Source organism: Stegastes partitus, unplaced genomic scaffold (assembly GCF_000690725.1).
Source record: "Stegastes partitus isolate 25-593 unplaced genomic scaffold, Stegastes_partitus-1.0.2 Scaffold4, whole genome shotgun sequence".
In the NCBI taxonomy this organism is placed as follows: domain Eukaryota; kingdom Metazoa; phylum Chordata; class Actinopteri; family Pomacentridae; genus Stegastes; species Stegastes partitus.
Genome location: NW_007577735.1, coordinates 1,981,222 through 2,004,905, shown reverse-complemented (window position 1 = coordinate 2,004,905; position 23,684 = coordinate 1,981,222). Strand labels below are relative to the sequence as shown.

Genomic DNA, 23,684 nt, shown 5'->3' with positions numbered 1-23,684 from the left:
GATTTGAACATTAAATCTGCATCAAATATCTGCTCGAGACTCACATCACAGCAATTAAGCGTATTTCCCGAGCCCATTAGAAATTAAATGGATAGTGCTGGAGTCGGGGGTGTGCAGATTAAAAGAGTTCTATAAACTTGGGGAGAGGGGCCATAAGGCACACAAAAGCTCACATCAGTGGATAGGAAGTTCTGCTGCATTAGTTACAGCCTGAAAAGACGATAAGTGTGCACAAAATCACTAAAAAAGGGAGTCACTTTTGAACAACCTACCAGGATCTTTGTCAGTGAATCTGCGACCCTGAATTCCGTTGCTCGGTGCAGTTTTCATACATCAAACCCCTGCCGAGTCACAACAACGCTACGTCTTTATTTTTTCTCCCAATCCCTGTTTCTTTTGATTCTCCCGAAGTAGATCAAACCGGGCCCGTTGCTGAAGAATTTAATTTCTTGAGTCAATACTCAGAAGTGACTGTGTTCTATTAGAGGAAGCACGCTGTTCAGGACCACTGCTGTAGTCCAGTGAGCAAGAAATCTCGGCAAAACAAACAAATGATAAGCTCTGCCTGTCCCGCTTCTTGACAAAAAGCTGAAATTGTGTGATTGTTACATCAGTGAAAATCCCTCAGGTGAAAAATACAACACAGCTCCCACTTATTTGGCAGATATGGGGACTAGACATGTCACGACAGCACCACAATACATGACAGCAGCAGAATTAAAAACACAAAGAAGGAGGGATATTTAAAATCAGAGGGAAAACATTTGCTTAGAATTTATTTTTTGTGGAGGACTGCAGGATTTATTTATTTTTTCCTGCAAAGGCTGCAGTTGAGAATATGTTCTGCAGCACATCTGACCCTGGATTTAAACGGGTGTGTCAACGGTTCTACAAACAATACCATCCTTTTTGTGGGAAATCACACTTTTAATGTGGTAATGCTCTGTCATATGCTTTAAATCGATTACACTGTGAATACTGACCTGCAGCCTGACTTTAAAAAGATTATGTCACAAATCAAATCCCAATATTTGTCAGAAAAAATAGCAATAAGATGTTTTCGCCTTATTGTTCCACCCTTGGGTGCAGTCATAAATGTCAGCAGGGATGTTAGCTGTGTCTAGGAAACCTATTGGAGGAGAGTTTGAGGGAGAGGATCACTGGAGTGAGTTTGAGGCGGTTTTACACACGTGCTGTCGCCTTGCGAAAAGATGTAGGCTCCTTGCAAATCTAACAAATGCAACAACATCTCCTCCTCTGACACGAAACTCGAAGAGTGAGCCGTAGGTGCCAACGGGTAAGAGGTTCATTTTCACTGTATGCTAGAACAGTGAAAATGTCTAAAATAGGACATCATTAACACCTTCCCAACACCTTTGCGCAACACTTCACTTGCATCCTGCTGCATTCCACCCTGTGACGTCAAAGCAGTGTGATGAAAAAAAAAAAAAAAAACAAGCTTCACACTGTTTTCACTTCCAAAAGGGAAAGAAACGCAACAGTCCTGTCTCCTATCAAAGCAGACATAAAGTGAATAAACTTACGTAGGGCTGCTGGGTGTAGACTCAGCATACGCCTCAGACCCTGCTGTGGCCTTTGAGAGCATCCTAGAGGATCACGTGCATGAAGCACGTCAGTTTCGATGTCACCCGGCGCTCACTGATCAAGAGGATGTGCAATTTGTACAAGATATTCAAGTTCAGCTCAAGATGACTGACACAGAGATGCTGTGTGGACAAATAAATTCCACAAGGCTGACATGCAACATGAGTGAAGTCCACACGCAGCACACGCAGATTTTTTCTGTCTCTCCTTTTCTTTGAAAGAAAACCAGGTTAACAAGACAGCTGTTAACTGGCATGTTTGCTGCATCACATGTCTTTACCTATAAAACCAAAGCCCATGTTGATGCCTAACCTCAGCACGTTCAAAAAAGAATATATTCTACATTTCTTGATTCATTACAAGTTCAGCAATTTCTGGCCCCTGTTGTGGCTTTACTCCCTGGATTCTTGCAGCAAAAAAATGAAAGCCAGCGTAGAGTTAGATGAGCTGTTAGGAACTATAGGTCATGGCTACAGATTGAACAGCTGTGCTCCCGACTCTGGGTGCAGCGACAAACAGGGAGCACAGTAGTAGCCGGATCAGTGCGGCGTTGCAGCTGACCACATTAAAGGCCTCTGCTGTGTGAAGCAAACGAGAGAGGAAGGGACAGTATCTCTCCCGCAGCAGTCCCTCTCAGCAGTTAGTGAAGCAAATATTGGTAAAGCAGGACTTGCAGTTGGCGAAGTTTACTTTTATGTAGCACTGCAGGATGTAAGGACTGTGAGTGGGTAGGCAGGAAAAACTAAAGCATCCAAGTCGTGCTATTCTCACCATCAAGTTTTACAGAAAGCAGACACGCAGTCAAAAATCTTCAAAGCAGTTGCAAATTAATGTTATTCTGAAATACCGCAGGTTTCTCAGTGTTGTTCAGTGTCATGTTCGGCTTATCCCTCCATCCACACATCCCTCCATCTCGGAAGAGATGCTCAAAGGTGACACTATTTGCCAAAATCCCCAGAGCTACGCTGAGGAGCCATGACAAACGGCATTTGGAAAAGACGACGTTTCATTCAGTTGTCAGTCATCATTAGAACTCGCAGTCAAAGACAACTATTTTTACCTTCTAATTTGAAAAGAAACGGTTATTGCAATTCGGTTTTTATTAAAATAAGTCGGAAAAACACGCACCTTAGAGCACAGGAAGGATCTGACTATTTGGAATTTTTTGGTTATTATGTTCACTGAAAAAAAACTAATCCGTACGTCCTTGCAGCCTTCTTTTCATCGATTTGTCAACATTATATGCTTTTGTTTGTGTTTTATTTGCAGTGCTTTGTGTTTTTATGATTAAATGATAAATGGTTTCTTTGATTAAGACTTCTGAAAAAGCAGGACTGGCCTAAGGACAAGTATTCTGCTCTAATGCTGCACATTAGACGTTGCAGTCAAATGCTATTCTGGCTGAAAGTAGCCGAAAGTCTGCCTCTTTGCATCTACAGGCTGAATTTATCACATCGAGAGCACAAAAAATGCATCAGCATAAAAAGTGTGTCCATATTTGAAGTCAAACCATGAAACACATTATTGAATGCCATTAAATCTGGTCAGTTAACTTCCAAACTGTGCAGCACCAAAGCCATAGGAAGATCACAGAAGCTATGACAGCCATAAATCTGGAATAACTTGAGCAAGCAAAAGTTGAGGCTAAGAGTTTCCTGCTGGAGGCAGTGGGAAGACATCTGTGGTGAAACTAAGAACAGACCGAGTTAAACCTTTCAGAACAGCTGCATGGAGAGATGAGCAGAATTCTCAAAGTTGCATTTGTCAGCTTAAGATGTTGTCGCTTCCTTTAATCGCGATCTCAAGATTATCCAAGTGAGTTTTCATCAGTACAATAAGTTTGACTTACCTTCTATTATCTTGCGTTTATTGAGCTATCCCTGAAATACGTAACACAAGAAGATTATAGTATTTTTTCCTATAAACAGTAATGTCTTTGTGGGCAAGATCAGAAGGTATTATTTCAGCTCTGGAGGCCGATCGTTTTTGTGCTTTTTCAAGACAAAACAAAAACTCACATTATGATAGAGATGAGTGGGAATTTCTGACCAGATTAGTGCGGCTGTGAAAGACACTTCTCAGAAAGTATTGCAGCTGATATTGTTATCATCCGAGCTATTTAAAGCAGACGTGTAAAGATTGAATAGCCACCACGGAGTGGTTGAGTTTTCACCAGATGTTAAGTGTCACATTGTAATGCTGCTTTTTTCTTGTTAACCTTCTCCCTGTGTAGACTGTATCATAAAATGACAGAAGGTATATTACTATATTTCACCACATGTAACCATTTGTGTGTCTTGCCTCTCCTCTTCCTCTCTCATAGATCCCTCAGGTGAGCTACGCCTCCACAGCCCCGGAGCTGAGCGACAACACTCGCTACGACTTCTTCTCCCGCGTGGTGCCTCCAGACACCTACCAGGCTCAGGCCATGGTGGACATCGTCAAAGCCATGCGCTGGAACTACGTCTCCACTGTGGCATCTGAGGGAAACTACGGAGAAAGTGGCGTTGATGCGTTTATTCAAAAGTCTCGAGAGGATGGTGAGTCTCTCTCTTCAAGCATATCCACAAGCTTCCAAGGGGGTTTATTTAAACTGATGCGAAAGTGGCCCTTGCTCTTTGAATCTCATTTTGTGAACTACTTGAAGCATTTCCATGTGAGCAGACAAGCAACTCAGTCTCTCAAATATGCTTTTTTTTAAAGTTAGGAAAAAGCAGAGTGTAAAAAAATAAAAATAAAAGAATGTTTGAGAGATGAGAGCTACATCGGTTGCTTGTTGCTAAAGCATCCTTGCCTTGTGTGTTTCAGTTTGAACCTACACTTGGATCTGTTTAATTCAACATGATAATACTTCATGATTTTAAATACATTAAATGGTGACATGTGGCGGAAACAAGCGAGCAAAACAACAACAAAAAAAGGCCAGAAACAGACAACTGCCTTCTGCTTAATTAGTTGTATTGCTTTTGCACTGTATGTTTCTGTGGGGTCATAATTTTAGCTCTAAATGAGTAAGGTTAAACTCCATAATTAAAAATGCTGTAGAGTCTGAGGCTTAATATTTATATTAGTTAGGTTTAGTTCCATAATTTATAACACCGTAGGGTTTTAGCGATGTTATTACATTAGGTAGGATGTTCTCCATTATTAATGTCACTGTAGGGTCTCTGCCTTAATATGTATCATAGTCAGGTAAAGTAGTACTTTCTGTTATTTTTTTTAAAGGTTTAAATCCCTTCATATGTGAATTACTCAGGTGAAATCACACCGTAAGTAACACTGCAGATTCTTAACCTCAGTTTTAAACTGTTAAGGTTAATTTTGCCATTTTTTATTTATTTATTCATTTTTTTACTGGAAAGCGTGGTCCCGAAGTGAGCAGCTTTTGTTTCTGTTTCTTTGCCTCAAAACTGAATATGTTCCTCAGAGATATGAATGTTTACTGTAACTGTATTATTCATAAAACAGGCTTGAGCTGCAACTAAGAATTATTTTTGCTATCAGTAAATTTGCTGATTATTTTACGAATTAACTTTGCATTTTAAAATATTTAAACACAGTGGAAAAATGTCTGCTTCCCGTTGATTGAAGATGGTGTCTGCAAATGTCTTGTTTTTGCCAACCAAGAGTCCAAGAATCTTCATACTGACTAATTGTTGCATGTAAAACTGAGGTGATTTGCTGTGACTAATGCCGGAATACAAATTACGTCCCTGAAATCTGACTTTGCATCTGTTATCTCCAGGGAACGCTTTCGGCTACACAGGTGAGCGCAGTAGATGCAGTGAGGGAAGTGAGTTTGATTTTCAAATACTGAGTAGCGGTGACGGTGTGAACGTGGGGCTGCAGAGCTAACCTGGAGCATCATAAGTAGATGACATTGTACAGTGTTGGCTATACAGTCAGTTTGGTGCAGGGGGGCTGCCGGCGCAAACTCTAGTCTGACCCCTGACCTTTTCTGTAGCAGAATGTAATCACTAGCGACATGTCCAGTACTCTCTGTGCCACTGTGTCCCTTTCGGTCCTGCCAACTCTAAGCTGCTGCCCATCATCAGTCATCCTGCAGAAGCACCAGCAGCCGATTACTCCTGCAAAGCCCCCCAGAGTGTTCAGCTCTGCTACCTATTTGCATAGGCACCATCTAGACAAAGGGAAATCAACCCCCCTCCGGGCCATTAAAGTATAATTTGAACTTATGTTCATATTTCGAAAACATTTTTTAATCTCTACCCTGACTTCAAATGACACCATGTTAAATGCTAATTAACCCTAACCTTGCGTATAGAAAAACTCTTAAGGGTACCTTTGATTCAGGCTGAGCTCACACAGCTACACAAATACTTTGGAAATGATGTTTTTGCTGATACTCTGAAGATCTCTGAATGTCTGAAGGCACCTTTGACTCATCTCTATCCACACTCAGCCCTGCCTTTCATTACATCAAGCCTCACTTGGTAGTGAATGCTCAAAGCCCTGAAAACCTCTCCAGCTACACAGATCTTATATTTACCAAAGACTTTTTACTGGATTTGGTGATATCATTCCAGTCCAGCATTCCTCCTGAGGTCACCTTAATAGGAGAGATTTTGTAAATGCACTTATACAGTGCCTTTCTACATTAGTGGTAATAAATGTACTTAGAATTCACCCATTCATAAATACACCAATGGCAACAGAGCTGCCATACATGGTGCCTGCCTGGCATTGGGAGCAACTTGGGGTTTAGTGTCATGGCCAAGGACACTTTGGCATGCAGAGGGGATGCGACGTTCTAGTTGTATTATACAGGTTGGGACTTGCCAAACGGTGCCTGGATCGAAGTGTCCTGTCACTACACTTGTAATATAAGCATGACGGCTAGGGTAACATGTAGTGTTGGGATTACATCTGTGTTTCAGGGGCTTATTACCCTGCAAATTATTTAAAAACTAAAATAATTTTTAAAATTTTAAAAAAGGAGAGAGCATTTTTCACAAAATGGCTATAAGGCAGTGTGTTGCTAACTTGGGTTGTTCAGATTGAATTTGAAAGTTTAGTCAGTTTTATCATCATCTGGCAGACGTATAATTTAACAATTTTTATAATATCAATTAGAAACTGTGATAGAAAACAAAAACAGAAAATCATGTGCCATCTTCACAAGAATTAGTAGTATTTTGATTATTTTGTGGTTACAAAGTATTGCTGTAATATCATTATATATATATATACACACAGTATAATGTACATATCCATATCACCCATAGAGCTGACGGTCTTCAGTCAGTCAGTACCTTACAGTCACATGATTTGATGACTGTATATATACACCCATGTACATTTTACAGTTTTCTTTTATGCTATATGTCACCAACTCTTGATAAACCGGGTTTACAAAATGCATGTTAAGTTATTCATCTTCCATGAAATAGTGATCTAAAACAACTAGTATTTTCTGCTGATGTCGACTAAAGAAAGAATTATTCAGTGATATGGATCATATGTGGAAGTACAGTAGGATGGCTCTGGGGTATATTTGACTGACGCCTTGGCTTAAGCATGCAAATTACTCAAGTCTCTTCCCTGCCTCAGTTTGATGTCCCAGATGTCACAAAGACTAAAGAGATGTCAAGACAAAGATAAAGTATAAAAAGACAAGGCTTCTAGTTTTGAATGTCTCAGCACAGAAGGTCAAATATCTGTCTTTGCACACATTTGATGTGGCTCCTAAAAGCCATTTGTACAACTGTATTTGCACACGAGACTCGAGGGGGCCGACTTTGAGTTTTTGTTTTGTTTTTTTGAACACTTTCTGAAATTCTACTGTCACTTGATTCAACCACCTGACAGTAAAGACAGCGTGTCTGGCAAAAACTGTCAACCACGCACACAAAATCATTGTGTAGAGACAAACACCATGCTCTTTTCACTGTCTTTCAATTGTAAACAGGATTTTTTGACAAAATATCTGTCAAGTCAGCCCATCTATAGCTCCTTTAAATCTGACAACTGAAGCAAAACTTTTACGTGTCTATTTCCCACATGCTGAAGTGTTGTCTGATTACTGTGTCCTCTCCTCCAATTCAGGCTTTGATTGATTATGCAAGAGAGACACAGAGGACAAGCAGGCAGCTCTGTCAAAATCAAAGCCACAGGTATTTGGCTGCTAAATGGGTTCTGCAGTTGTCCGCTCACATAATAAAACAGCCGGATCAGAACCGACCAAATGTTCTATCTCATTAACCAGCCAAAGGCCATACTGAGCAGCAGTCTCACCCACCTAGCGTCACTGTGCTGTTTGTGTTGAGGTAAACTAGTTTTAGCTGTGAATCACAGATTTGGATATGTTGAATTAGGGATAAAAAAATAAATAAATAAAAATAAAAATGTACAGTATAGTATAGTAAAAAAAAAAAAAAAGAAGGTAAATTTACAGATTTATGTGCAATGGGAAATTAATAATACTACAAAAAAATCTAATGCAAAAGTATACGCAAGATTCTTTAGGTAAAGTTATGTGTAAAAACTCATATTATACTTGATGTGATCTAACACCAACTGTTCATTCTTGTAATTATAATCAAGTTTATTAATGATGCTTTATTTCAAAAGTAAATCAATTTGTTTTATGAGTGGACATACTTTTTGCACGAAAGATTTATCAAATATGCAAGATTTTTATGTAAAGTTACATATAAATCATTGAATAATGGCCTTTTCTTCAGAATCCAGCTTGATCACTTGTACTATGACATTATTTAACTATATTTATAGGTATTTTCATTCTTTATACACATGGAAATGGACTTCCTTTAAAAATACCAAACAAATACTAATTATGTAAAATTAAGACTAGAAACTGTATTCGTCTATGGACAAATCACCTGTGCATGTAGCAGCACAACATTTGTCACAACATCATTTCAAGTCCAAGGCTCACAAAAGGCTGCTGACCAAGTGAGCCGCTGACATGATCTAAACACTCAGCATGTCACTCAGAGTCGCTGTCGTGTTTGTGATTCGATTCACAAGGTATGGAGGGCTGAGGTTATCTGCGTATTTCTGTGAGTCCTGCTTGGTGTCTCACTATCACCACTATCTTGACCCACGAACGAGAGACAACAGAGGCAGTCGGCATCGACGGCTCAGCAGGTGTCGGAGAAACAACAAAAACAGCACTAATGTCTGTGAGCTGGGTGAACCGCCTCACATTTTCCCAGAGGAAGCAAGTTAGTCAAGTGAGCTAGTTTCCACTTTCCAGGTTGCACACAAACCTTGACAGTATGAAATGTGTAAAGAGACATAGTAACTGGCACCGCTATGTGGGCTTGCAGGAAGAAGGGAAAAGGCTCTGGCATCGGCTTTACGACGTGAAATTCTAGCAGCTTCACACTGCAGTTGACAGCGCTCCAAAATGTCATTCACACGTGGGAAAGACAATACAGAGGCTGGAAATTTAGTGGATGTCTCCGCAATAATAGTTGTTTTAAATGTTGTGAAGCATGACCAATAATTATAGCATCATTGTATTTTCTCACACAAAAAATAATTATACGTGGCTTTAAGCACTTCATAATGGAGATTAGAGCTTTATTTGTTCTCGAGGACATTTTAGTCGACATGCTAACACTGAGTAGACACAGATTGCCGTGTTGACCCTCAGACCATATGCTTGTGAGCTCCTATTGTCAACACTCTGCAGCTGGTGTTTCTGTGGTGAGATTCAAGCTTTCACGCTGTGGAGAGACTCAGGCTCATAAATGGATGTTGTAACGCTTTTAATGTTTCCCTTACAGTATCCTGCAGTTTAATTTTTCTCTTTTAAGCTAAAAGCTGGAGGATAAATGTAAAAAAAAAATGCCCCTAATGTGACAAACAGAAAAAAGACAAAACAATCACAATGTCCAGGCAGGCAGGTCATTCAAATATCCACTTTGTCTTACTCTATGTTTGCCTGCATCCCGGTAAAGGGAAGCAAAATAAAATGCTCTGTAAAGGCTGATATACGTCACAAAGCATCCGTGAATAGAGGGTGGGCTTTTAGGGTTAGGGGTAGTGGTGTAGCTATTGAAGTGTTGTGTTAGATGTTAGATAAGACAAGGTCCTGCTGGCAAGAGAATCTGATATCATTTGATCCCAGCTCACTGGGCTTTCAAGTGGAAACTGAATTAAACTGGAAACTCACACAGCATTTGATCAGACTGACTGGGCCCGAGTATCTGTACTGTGAAGCAGAAACAGTTTGACACTGGGGCAGTCGATATCTCAGAGGATGTTGCAAATAACCTTCAGTGTTGTGAGAGCAAGCGTGAACTCAAAGTGAAAAGGGTGGGAACAATTACGACGACCGAGGGGGGGACCGCCGTGCTCCTTGGGTGATCCTGTCCTTTTGTTCGGTAAGAGGAGAACTGGGTTAAGATGAGTTAAAACGTTTCCCTAAATAACGGTTTCAAAACCATGAATGGCAGTTTTCATATTCTTTAAATAAAGCACATCCTTAGTATCAACTGGAAAAAAAATTAGAACTCAAATGAGGACAACGTGTTCTCATAATCCAGATGGTGTTTTTGACAAAAGGTCTTCTGCAGTGTTAATTTTTGAAGTTTTTTTTTTCTGTCATAACCTACTTTAAATAGAGAAATGTTCACTTCCCCGTTAACAGCCAGACTTCCTTAACCATGTGCGAGGCTCCAAAATCCAATTGTGACAGCTTTTATACAAATCTGTTCCTCAGCTGCAACAAATTGGAGGATAACTATCTTCTGATGCATTAGCGTCGACATATGTCATTTTGAAGTTAAGGCACGAGCTACATTTTCTGTCCTCGCTGGATTTCTTTCTGAGTGCTGTCTTCAACGTTTCTCCAATTTTGTTTATCTTAACATTTTCTTTGAATAAAAGGTACTCTCGATTCTATAAATAAAAACTTGTGACTCCTAAGGGTATTTTCTTTGCAGGATTTGTAGTTTTTGGTATCACTTAAAAACACATGGGAGATGTGCTCTTTTTGTGTTGCTCTGAAGCAATGGAAAGTCTTGTTAGTTGTAGCAGGTTTTCTGATTGAGTAGATCGTAGCCAGGCTAAAATATCTAGAACATCATGGCTAAAGTATGCAGCCATGCTAGTGGTTCTAGGAGACTATAATGGTTGAGAAGAAGAAAGAGTTGCACCTGCAGATAGAGGAAAAGCCAACTGACAGCTGAAATAATTGGGATTCATAATCTGGGAACCACAAGAATCTGTTCCAAAATTCATGGCAATCTGTCGAGTGGTTGCCAAGACATTTCCCCAAATCTAAAATATCCACCTCATGGTGGTAACAGAGGGAAAGTTTGGAGATAGAACTCAATGGGTTCTAATCCCTGATGACTGTGAATTCACAGCAACCCATTCATCAGCGGTTGAAGTATCTGTGGTCGACCAACCAACAGACAGACATTACTATTCCCAAAACAGCTGCACCAGAGAGTCTAAAAAGAGGCTAACCAGTGTCAAACTAGGCTACTTCCCTTTTTGCAACCACGGTGATTGTGTGGTGCATAAATATTCATTGTTTTAAAAACCGAAGAAAGTAAATTTTTCATGTCATGTGAAAGTTAAAATATCTAACTAGTCATATTTTGAGCAAAGGATATTGTGTCTCAAAAATCAGGTCACGCTGAAAATAATAATAAAAAAAAAGCAGTCATGCCGAAATACAGTACATTCAAATATCACAAATTATACAGTCAGATGAAGAAAGCTTTTGCTTGTTCGCTAGTTTATTTTCACTGGAAGAGGACACAGACGATCCAGTGAAAGAATTCTCAGCAGTAAAGATGCAGGAGAGGGAAGAGAAGCATAAATGATTAATGCTAGACTGTGCAAGCTTCACATACAGAACCTGTTTGCATTGGGCCTACCAGGCTTGTCAGCTCCTGAGTTTGGGCCCACTGAGAAGCATCATCATGAGGACAGCTTGACAACCATTTCATGTACAGTTGCCGGACTGTCACCGAAACCTTCTATCTTTAAGACACAGAGCTGTTTTCATCAACGTGTTTTCATTTGGGTCTTTCCCAACTCTCAATCCGCCCCCCTGGGATTACGGCCCGCGTGTCATTACGGAAGATGATTACAAGACAAGAGGAATGAAACTGCTTTTCCAGTGCGATGTCTTGCTGTTGTCACCCTTGAAATGCAAGACTGTCCTTGATGCGCAAGTCTTTGGTGCCTCAGTAGATTTCTGTTTGTGCTTCTCTCCGAAAAGCTGCTGTGCCTCCAGTGTCCTTATTAGAGAACTGTACAGTCCTCTGCAGTAATGGAGGCTGACAATCTGTGTCATTTTATCCTCACCTTGCGAAAAGTATAGTGTGATTTTCTTTCAGTGGATATTGTACAGCTTCCTATTATATCCCTTATGTAATCAAATGTAGCAAGTTTCACGGAATATGATGGTGAGATTTAGAAACTGAGGCATTGTTCAAGTGACGCAGGCCTCTAAAGTGAAACCTGCAGACAATTTTTTTGTTTTGTCTCTTGGCGTGCTTCACTTTTCTTAAATTTGGACATCGATCATCAAATATTGCCATCTATGATTAATTGGATAGATCTTTTAAAATCAAAATTAATCAGATTTGATTTAATATTTTTAAATGACAGTTGAAGCAGAGGAGGAAGAGGAGGAGGAGGAGGAGGAGGGCAAAGGCAGCAGCACTGGGATGACAGGGAGATTATGCAAATGTTAGAAATGAGGTTTGCGTACTGCAACCTTTGTCATGACGGAAATGCCAAGAGGAATGATTGGAATACTCATTAACCTGAAAAGCCATGAGAAAGGTAGGAGTTTTCAGTAATGTTTTGTTTGTGCAATACAATACGTGATGTTATCGCAATGCACCTCAGGAGCTCATGTTGCTGTGGCGATGATCAAGCTGTTACTATGACCAAGAAAAAAAAAAAAGCAACACACTTGGTATAATGAATTGATTTCATGTCTAATTTTCATTCCGCTGTGATAATAAGAATTGCCGGAACAAATAAACAATTGGAGTTATGCAAATGTGTAGCTTCAGCAGAATTTTCTGTATGATATAGTTTCTTAATGGAATTACGCGTTGTAGGAAGGAAGGAAGGAAGGAAGGAGGGAAGGAAGGAGGGAAGGAGGGAAGGAAGGAAGGAAGGAAGGCAATGAGGAGTTCATGTCCCTGTGGCTCAACTTGTTAAACACAGGATATCCCTGTCAGAGCTTAGACAGCTGCTCCTCCTGCTTCAGGCCTCGTTGAATACTGATGAATGCTGCGTTGGGTCTCTGAAGGTTAATTTAGAGAATTTACTTTTTAATTGTGAATCATTGGCATTTCACTCATTACTGGAGAGCTGTTCACCTGCTGACTTTATTTATACGACCTTATGGGCATCCATTGCTCAAAGACAACAGAACAGTTGTCAGTAATGTGAGAGAACAGCTATATATACATGCTGCAGGCCACAGAGCAGTTCACTTGTTCAACAGCTACATGCTTTTAATTAAACAACAGAAAATGCGTAATTCAGACGTGTGTCAAAACAAATGTAAACATTATGTACTTTTTCAAGACACTCATGCACTATACGTTGAACTTTTGGGATGAGTTTAGCAAAGAAAAGAAGAAGTAATTACCTAAACTCATACAGTACCAGATTGGTGGGTTTCCTCCTGTTTTTTGTAGCTCTGTTATGCTTCTCTGGTCGTTTAGTACTTCTCTATTTTCCACTGTTCATTACCTTGTTTGATTAGCAGTTTGCAGCATTCGGCAATGGTTTCATGTCTTTAAAACTGTCACAGCTACATTTCCGAAAGCTCCTTTATGTTACTTTCAACCACCTGGAACTCGGTTCCCTCAGACAGTTTGAAAATCAATGAAGGGTTTTAGCTGCAGGTGTGTAGAGAGAAAATGATTATCAAGACTATGCCACAGATCTTCTATTTGCATAATGTGCTTTATCTCTATCATGTCACAGAAACTTGCCAACGCAGCATGACAGAATGGCCCCCAACTTCCACTCACGTCACCAAACTCGAATCTGTGCGTTGACTTTATCAGCTTAAAGTTTCTCAGTTATCCATCGAATACTTTGTTTGCACTAAAATGGTTTGTCACTCAGAGAAAAGAAGATAGTTAGCAGAGTGTGTGAAGATTACTTTTTATGTTTGAAATTGAGCAATTCACACAGCTGTATTGCATAGCTGGAGATATTTAACCTGTGAGGCTTGAGGCATTTAGACCACTGTTTTTTTGCACAATAGCAATTCAACAAAAGGGAGTATCCATCTGAGGATTGTTCATTACTGTATCTTAGAGGAGCTGTATGCCCTACAAGACAGCTCTGGCCTCGGCATGTCCTGGGGCCTGCAGAGGCAATATTAAAGGTGAGGACACTTTATCACACAATGGATGGACCTTCAGGTAGTTGGAGCTCGCTGCAGCTTAGGGGACACTTGTGAACCTTGGTGCAGTCTGATGGTGCTGCACATTTAGGAAAGAAGCAAGCGTGGGCAATTTTTCTTTGGTACGTATACTTGGAACACAGTTCTGAAAATAATACTTTGTCATTTGTAATGGCTTAGTATATCAACCCCAATGCATCCTTCTTCTGATTTTAATCTGCACTGGTGTTCTCAGACTGAGCTTCATACACAGGAATTGTTCCACTACTTCACAAGAGCTATGGCATACGATGGGTCTATTCAGGGATTGGGTCATTTTTCAAAGACATGTCAAAACCTGCAGTATATCTGTGTATTCAAATCACCCAGTTTGGACGTTAATCATATCATTAAAAAAGCGTTAACACGGTGCATCATTCCCATGGGCCAGTAGTGGCGTCTTCCAGCAAGCTGAGTAGCCCATCATCACCTCAGTTATTGGTGTTCCGATAACACGGCATTACAAGAGAGGAACAAAAGTCTGCATTAGGATGTTAAAGGGGTTGGTGCTGACTTAAAGCTCAAGGCCCGTTGGACTACTGTTATTGTAATATTTTAAGTTTTCACTTGCTGTTTTTACAACATTTATTTGCTTTTTCAGTCAGTGTTTGATGAAGTTACACCTACATTATCGGGGTTACTTTGTGTTTTTCAATGTTCGGAATATATTATAACAAGCCTTCTGGTGGAGGTGATGGTTATATTTGAAACACATCATCATGTAGCCTATTTTTTTCTGACTGCAGTAGCTTTATTGCAAATGTAAAAACCCTGTTTCTTGCCTTATTTCAAAAGCTTAACTTTGTACTTGGTGAAATTGCTGCCACATGCAGAGTTCAGTAAGTAGTTCTTAAGAACTATTAGAATGTCCTAAGGTGATATCTTTTGGTTCTTGATTTATGCAAATAATGATGCAAACAGTATAGCTATTCAAGCTGATGTCACATATGACACAGAAATGCATCAAATGCTCATATTTTGGAATGAGTAGACATGTGGAATTTGTGCTTGGAAAACAGCAAAAACAATCTAAAGTCTATCAACAGTTATTTGTTGTCCAGTTTGTGCAAGTTTAGAAAAGATTTGTATTTTCAAAAATTGTGCATGTATAGAAACAAAAAGTGATTTTGTGAACATATTTGCTATAAAAATCTGAGATGTGTGTGTAAACCTGCACACTCCAAATTTCCACACAGTGTAACGTTGAAGTTACAATTTTGATTTTGACACTCAACACATGCATTGTTTTTGTTACAAATACTTTTTTTCCCTATACATACATCAACTGGAATTTCTCATCCAGACTTTTATAGCTTTACAATAGTTGGTTAATAGGAATGAGCAGCTTAACTTAATAGCAACCTTCGATTTGAGCTTATCATTAAAAAAGAAAAACAATTATTCTGCCATTTAAGAGTTGCTAGCACAACAATGAGCACAGCCATACGCACGCAAGTAAACATTAATGGAGTAATAAGCATGTTTACAATAAGAACAAAACCACCACAGACCCCTTATAGCGGTGACAACTGTTTGCCCGTGACCACACAGAACTTGCTGCCGGCGGTATCAGCAGGCTCCGCTGAAGAATGGCAGCAAAGCCAAGAAGCCATTTATCACATCTGAGGCACTGATAAAGAAGCTGTCATGTGCGAAGAGATTTAAATCCAGAATGTCAACCATTATTTCACTCATCTGCTGCCAGAAATGTACGCTACCAACTGAGAACAGCATATCACTTGATAGACAGCCCGACATCAAATGCAGGTGCAGGAACGTTTTCAGCAGTTCTTGGACAATGTGAGAAAGTGCCCCTCAAGGTGTACTGCAGCTCCTCAACAGTGCCCACGCCTGACTAGAAAGCACTACAAATGCTGGCTTTGCCTCACAAGACGAAGCAGCATAAACTTTAAACTCTTCATCTAAGGTTTAACAACATTCTCACAGCAAGAGCCTTGCTATGCGGATTCTCCGTGGTAAGAGGAACGTCCCATGGTTGTCAGGTGAGTCATTTTACCACGGTGCAGAAAAGCTCATTTCACAGTGCTTAGAGGTCTGCCTTTGATTTATAAATCATTTGCACTCAGAAAGAAAATGTCATTCAGTCATTCTGAAATCTAATTTATAGTTGCCCTAGAACCCGCAGTCATGTAGATTTTTTTCTTATTCGCGATCTGGGAACTGAAAAAACAACACGCTCTCCAGCAAAAAGCCCACAATGGCTGACAATGAGCAAGAAAAAGAAGATACTATTCTCTCCTAAAGACTGAAAAACATTATCAAAATGTCTATAGATGAAGTGTGTATCCTCAGGTCAAACTGCAAAGCGTGTACAAAAACTTTGCTATTATTACAGTTAAGAACTTCACAGCTGCTGAAAAATAGGGCAGTGTTGGATTTCTGAAGCTCTTGCCGACACGACAAATCATTTGTGCTTACACCACCGAGTGGGAATAATCGTTTTTTATGTAAGTCATGGTAGTCAATAAATGGTGCTCATCCTTGTCGTGGCAGCAACAATGTTTCACAGTTGATTTTGAACACACGGTTGTACTGAAAACAGGCATAATGACAGAGAAATGTGAGTACACAATAGGTCCTAATAGACCAAATTTGATTCTGATAATTAGTGTTTTTACATTGAACTGTAACTTCTTTCTTCTAAGTGTAATTTCAGAAAATGAGGTGATTTATTGACCATGCAGCAATAACACTAATACACAGGAATATTGTGTGGTCTCCATTCAAACTGGAGGGAACCTTAACGCAAAACACAATATGAAATTAATGTTCAACTTTTTAGTCATGACAGAGATACACAAGAGTAACTATTTTTTATTTTTCCTTACATGATGGTGCGCTTCTGGTTCGAGCAGAAATACATAGCAGTGGAGATGCTGCATGCACCAGTTTGAGGTGGATAAATAACATGTTGAAAACAGCACGTTCTGTCACTGTTGCCCTCTTGGCCTCCGTGAGCTTCCCCTGCACTGTGGGGATAAATAGAAAGTGGGTCCATTTCCCTTGGGGACTTACAGCGCACTGATACCAGAGCAGAGTTGCTGACAGATGTAATACCAGGACTGGTAGCCATTTGGCTTAAGAAAATAGCTATGCCAACAAATACTTTGAGTTGATCCATCAACTTTGAGGCCAGGAGTGTAGCTACAGTTCCATGCTTTTGTGGTCTCATATACACTTTCCCAGACCATTAGCAGAGTCATCAATACAAGCTTGAGTGGATATTTATTTATTTATTGTTCCATGGACCAAAGATTAGAGCCTTGCAGTTCATAAGAGTCAATTTAGCAGCTAGTCCAAAATATAGTGACCGTAGTTGCTCCCCTTCTTTACGTTTATTATAATAATGAAAAGCTGTCCGTTTGGATTTAACTGCATCAACTCTTGGTGCAAAGCCGTCTTTAAAACATGTTTACACTGAAATCAATGGAGGCCGCGCACACAAGGTTGAGAAGCCTCAGATTATCTTTGAGGTAAATGCAAATGTCAGCACGCTAATACGTACAGTACAGTGCTTGGTAAGTTATATTTATCAAGTTCACCATCGAAGTTTAGCTCGTTGGCATTCTAGTGTTTAATAATTAGCAAAAACCACAATAGTTTTTGGGAATGTAAAGCAAGCAAAGCAAAGCAAGCAAAAGATTTTTCCTTCACTGATTCTGTTATCATGCAGCCAACATAAGAAGTATTGATATCGTTTTGCTGTTGTATGTTTTTGGTCATAAGAAGCATATTGAGCTGCTCCATTCATTGTTACGCTGATGACACCATTATTTCTTTATGAGTGCTCCCTTTTGACAAACGTTTGTCCAATGTGAAGTCAGGTTTATTTGGCTTTTTGTTTGGCTTTTTGACCTTGATTAATCTTAGGCTTTTATTAAATCTAGAATAGACGAATTACATGCTTTTCACCAGATTGCAAAGTGAATTCTGTATGTTTTACATTTGGAATCATAACTGTAACTCAAATTCCAAATCCCATGTTAAAAGTACCTGTGTACTGGTTAGATGATCTTTTCAAACCTATATTGAACTGATGAAGAAACTTGAACTTAAATGAGGCCTGTTTTTAAAGAAATAGTTAATGCCTCACTTTCAGCAGTAGAACTCAAATTGTTCAGGCAGCATTTTTTATCAGTGCTTGATTAAGCAGATGTGTTTTACATGCATGCTCCTATCCATACCCTCAGGCAACTAGATACTAGATGATGTTACAGTGCTCTTAGATCTATTACAGGTGACACTTTCGGGACCCATCATTGTATTCTGTATGTGCAAGTAAGGTGACCATCACTTGCCTCCTGAAGGGAACAACACTGTCTTGTTTTTAATTTACAAAGCCATTCTAGATTACCTACCATGGTATCTGCCATCACTTTTAAAATGTAGAAATATTGGTTAAATGCCTTCAGGACTTAAAAAAAACAAACAAACAAAAATCTCTGTTGAGTTATGTTTTCTATAATGAATGCTCCTCTTTTGAAAGTTGATACTTTAGTCTACAACTTTATACTTGCATGACTGATTTCATTGTATATTCTCAGGGCACCATTGCAAATGAGTGCCTCGCTCTCAGGTGTTTTGTTTCGCTGATTAGATAAAGGATATCAATCAATCAGCTCGAGAAATTGTCAGGAGATCAACACAGTAATTGGAAATTATTGTTAATGTAATATACAACATTTTACTGTTATATTGCAGCCAGAACCAAACTGCCGAGTGGACTGACAAAACAATGTCAGACAGACGGACAGTGCCATCCATTATTTAAGCCATTAGCACGGACTATAATGGTTAAAATCAGGATCAGTCCTTAAATGCTTAATGGTTTTGTACCATTCTATTATAAAGCTCTGCCCTCAGATCATCGCTAATTAAATGACCTGTTCACCGAAAGGGCTAAAGAATAAATGGACACATTGTGTCTGCATTAATTACCATTTTATCCTATCCTACCTGAAGCCATAGTGTAATCAGAATAAGAATGAAAGATGGTTAAGAAACATAACATGGTCTATTCAGTAGCTGGAGCTTCCATTTGCATCACCCGATCTTCCTCAGTACATGGATTCTACCCAGTTATAAAACTGACTGTAGATGTTCAGATTTCCTTTTTTTTTTTTTCTAAACGCCCTTTGTACTGCATAGCTTAAAATATCAGACTGAAAGCGCTTCACCACTGTGCACATTTAGGATTACGCCCTCTGATCATATTATGCTATCTTTCTCGGCAGATTGTCATAAAATTATAAATTATAGAATAGAAGTTTATGCAGGAAAATGGTTTTAAAATCTGGTAAACAGTCAAGGTGAAAACAAAATATCGCTCTGCCTATGTGATATAGCATATAAACATATGGTTATTGATAAATGCAATCATGAAAGCGATTGTAATTTGAGATATAGCTTCTATAGTAATGAGGGTATAATCCCACTACAGAACACATACAGTATGGTGCATCACAGTCCTTTTAATTCCATCTAATTTCACACATCGCCATGCAGACGTCTTTCTCATTAACATCAGAGCATCGCTCCGTAATTTGAAATCCACTATAAAAGACCCCACAACAATGTGGAAAATTGCTTCCTATCATCTTGTTTCATCTTCTGTTCCTTTGAAACCCAAATATTCACCAGCATCATTTCTGTCAGTAACATAACGAAGCCACGTTACAGGTGAACTGCGTGGCTTGTGGGTTATTGATATACAAGAGAAGAAATTTAATTTAATTTGTTGTACTGAACAATAGACAGAAAATCCTGAATATTTTTAATTTAACACATTCAATGATTCATATGCTTAAATAAATCATATTTTTGTTTTATTTGTCAAATTGTTTTAGTGTAAAATGAGTTGAAAACTACTGAATAATTACAATTATAAATAGACTGGACTGAAACTTCCACGGCCTTTGTTTAACAAACATTTAAAATGTCTCAAATGACCTATTTTCAGTCTTAAGACTCTGGCTGGGAAGCACAGGGAACATTTAAGTTGTTTTGTCTGTCTAAGAAACCCTGGACATGCATGACTAAATTTAATAAATGAAAACAGAATACATGAATAGATATATATGGCATTTTAGATGTTTATAGCATTCATTCTAAAATGATATTTTAAGGGTACATTTTTGAAAAGGACTCAAGTGGAATGTGTACAATATCCCTTTTGGCCAAACTGATGTTGTGGATCTACATTTTTGCCTTGTTATTTGTAAATTAAGTGACAGAATGCACCTTTTAGCATTATGAAGACCAAATTTAACAGAGTAGATCCAGAAAACACTTTGTCAACAACCAAACCATTTATAATTTATTGCAATGACACTATATTTAATTTCAGTAGATAATACAGGTCTGTTTATTCTCCTGGTCTGTCAGTATGTATCTAATCTGTTCTCCAGTAAAGCTATTTACTACTAACAGAGCAAAGACAGTTTGCGTGCCGTTCAGGCGTATCTAAGAAATTCCCACCAGCCTCGCACTAAACAGGGTTCAGTCTCATTTTCCCTGCAGTACACAATAGTGAACCTGGGGTTCATCACATGATCCAGCTCAAAGCTGCTCTCTGATATTAACCTGTAGACTCAGCAAGTCCCTGATAAGTTGTCCGGGCTGTGCAGAAAATGCATTCAGACACATCATTGTGTTTGAAATGAATTTTAAATGAAGATGCACCGTGTACACACATACAACCACGGCGTTACTGTGGGAAGACTGCTTTGATGGAATGGAGTAGATAAAGGGTATAGATGTGAAAAATGACGCACATGCTCGCCATAATAAAGACAAATTGCATCGATACATAGGTGGAATAGGGGCCATTCATCTTCTCTCTATAATATGAAAGCCATTCATGTAGTTCAAGTAATGTGCAATCTCTACCTGTGTAACTGAATAATCTCACTAGTAGTTACTTCATCCATATTGTTTTCCACATGTTGCAGGCCAGAGCTGGCCAGTTACTGCCTTTAACTCATCTGAGCTATACTCTTAATGTTGTATTACAAGAATTCTGCTAGTTTGGGGCATCTCTGTGGCTCAGCACTCTATGATAATTATAATGGGATATTATACTGTAATTGATCCCCTCAGGAGAAATTCATTTCAGTCCTGCACATTGAGGTGAGCGCGCAGCATCAGCGACATAGCAGCACCTCAGGGACACTGGGGGGAGATTTAGTGTCTTGCTCCAGGACACTTTAGCAGGGTGGTTGTCAGAACCAGGAGCAGAACCTGGGCCTTTTCAGTTCAGGGTCAGTCTCCCTAATGATCAGAGTCCAGACCCCTCTTTTCCATTTCACTCCCTCACACTTCCTCACTTTATTCAGTAGACAGAGGAAACACACAATCTGTAAAAATAGATAATGTACCAATATCAAAGCACAGCACACTTCCCGCAGGTAATCTAGGGTAACATTTTGTTACCAGGAATGATCAGGGTTTTACCTGTACTGTTCTTTTTCTTGCCTAAAATCAATTCCATCCAGCATGTCCCAGAGTGTCCCAGCATGCAATGGATGAAAGGCAGTGAAAAATTGGACAAGCTGCCAGTTTATCACAGGCTTCTGATCAACTGATTTGCATAAATCATTAGGTATACAATGTAGTACATTGGGCAGGGGGATATTATTTATCTCCCTATTTAGTGAAATCCACATCACCTTGTTTTTGTTCTTGACGTTTTTCATTACTTTGATCTCCTCAGACGGTATTTGTGGAAGCACTGCGATCACAACACTGAAGCTGAATGCTACTGATCTGTCCGTTCGACTGCTGGTCGGGAGCAAGGCACTATAAAGGGAACTATCAGTGGATTGATGGAACAACACTGCTGTTCAAAGCATGTGGGAATTCAAAGCTCAGTGCTGCTCAGACTGGCTCTGTAATTATGAACTGATTGTGTCTGCAAGATAGTAAGTCATTTGCTGCCATGCAGCAAAGGTAGCACCTGCAGTAGGGGGAAGATGTTTACATTAAGAGAAAGTGACATTTTTCATGCATCCTGCAACGGAAAGCAATACACACTCTGTAGAAGCAGCATTCGTTTGGTTTAGTTCTTTTGCTATCAATGTTCTCCAGCTACAAATTAAGTCTGTTTGCGTAGGTATTTCCTCTAAGGGGATCCCAATAAACAGGCTATTTATATACCTGTACCTTCAACACACCACCCATCTGGGTGTATTTTGTGTGCTTCTGCACTACTGTTCACCAGGCACATGAGCTGTGCTGCAATCAGCCACAGTGCCGGGGCATATTTAATGTTAATGGCAGCACTACCTCTCCCACGGGTGTCAGATGAGAAGGAATATTAGTGTTCTGAGCCATTAGTAGAGCTGAGACTGGAGTTGACAATGGAAGACACGAAAGGAGGCCTGCAGCCTCCTGAGCGGCAGATATTTTTAGAGGGGGATTTTAGATGTGAAGGCTTGTATAGGATGAGCATTAGAAGAGAAACACACTGCGCATGAAGTTTGCTGAAGCAGATGTAGCATAAAGGGAGCAGCAGTGGACAGTGCATTTGTTAAATTTAATTATCAGCTAACCTCGTGGGGTTTTGACAAACTGCAACATGTCATGAGGAAAATTAGCACCCGAGCTACACTCACCGATTAATTCATGTTTTGTGTGGCGAAAAGCATAACCCAGTTCTTACATTTGCTCTTACACAAGCCAGTGATTATTAATCTGTAGAGATGATTTAAAGTTAATTTTAATGTATATCCACAATTAATCACTAGATGATTCGGTATGTATCTGGAGACTTGAGTGTCAAACCACATTTTTTTTTTTTTTTTTTTTTAGAGCTATTACACACTTGTAATTAATTGCTTTTTAATTGTCTTTGCCTGAATGTTGTTATGTTCACAAGGTAAGGTAGGTGGCCTGGTTCGGATAAAGGAAAGTGGTAGGAAGTGGTTTGTAGAAAAGAAGTGGGGGGAGTTTTAAAGTACGGCTCCCTAATTACATCCTGTCCAGTGGCAAAGTGGAATCAGGCAAAGTGCCTTATTGAAAATCGGATTCTAGTAGAGAGACTTGTTTCATTAGATAATATTAAAATAAAATATGCAATAAGCAAGACCTATAATTATCCCAATTAAAAGCCACTTAGGGTGTGTGAAAAAGTCATTTTGGAGCAGCTGGGCAGAACTGAACCAACATGTGTAAGATATGTCAGCCCTTTTACGTCCTTAGTGGATATATAAGAGAATAAAGTCAGCAAAAGGTAGAGAGTGTCCTGCTCTGTGGCTGCTTCTTGAATTGGGACTTGAGCTGAGGTCCTCAAGTCAAGGCGTCTTTTCCTAAACCATTCTATACTTAGAGATGGACAGATGCCAGATGTCCACAATAAAACAAATGACAATGTCTACCCTATACTGCTAACAGAGTTACAACAGTGGCCCCGTGGAGGGCCCTATTCAGCGTGCTGCAGTTCCCAGAGGCTGGTGTTCTATCCCCTGGTCCACCCGCTATTCTCTCTGGAAGTAAAGCAATGCTGCAGCCTGCTGCCGTGATGTGAGGAGAGAAGGAAAGGCTGAGTGCTCTGCTTCCATATAGCAGATGTTGGGGGAATACGGGACTGAAGTACCAGTGGCGCAAAGACATAGAATCTAATGATTGATAGAGT

At 39.5% G+C, this 23,684-nt stretch overlaps 1 protein-coding gene across 1 annotated transcript in view; it reads left to right on the top strand.

Moving 5' to 3' along the window:
- LOC103355290 (metabotropic glutamate receptor 4-like) overlaps nucleotides 1-23,684 on the top strand; it is a 190,808-nt gene that overhangs the window by 124,720 nt on the left and 42,404 nt on the right. The window contains exon 3 of the mRNA XM_008279031.1: nucleotides 3,929-4,145. Within this exon, the coding sequence (XP_008277253.1) occupies nucleotides 3,929-4,145 (217 nt within the window). The remainder of the gene's footprint in view (nucleotides 1-3,928; nucleotides 4,146-23,684) is intronic.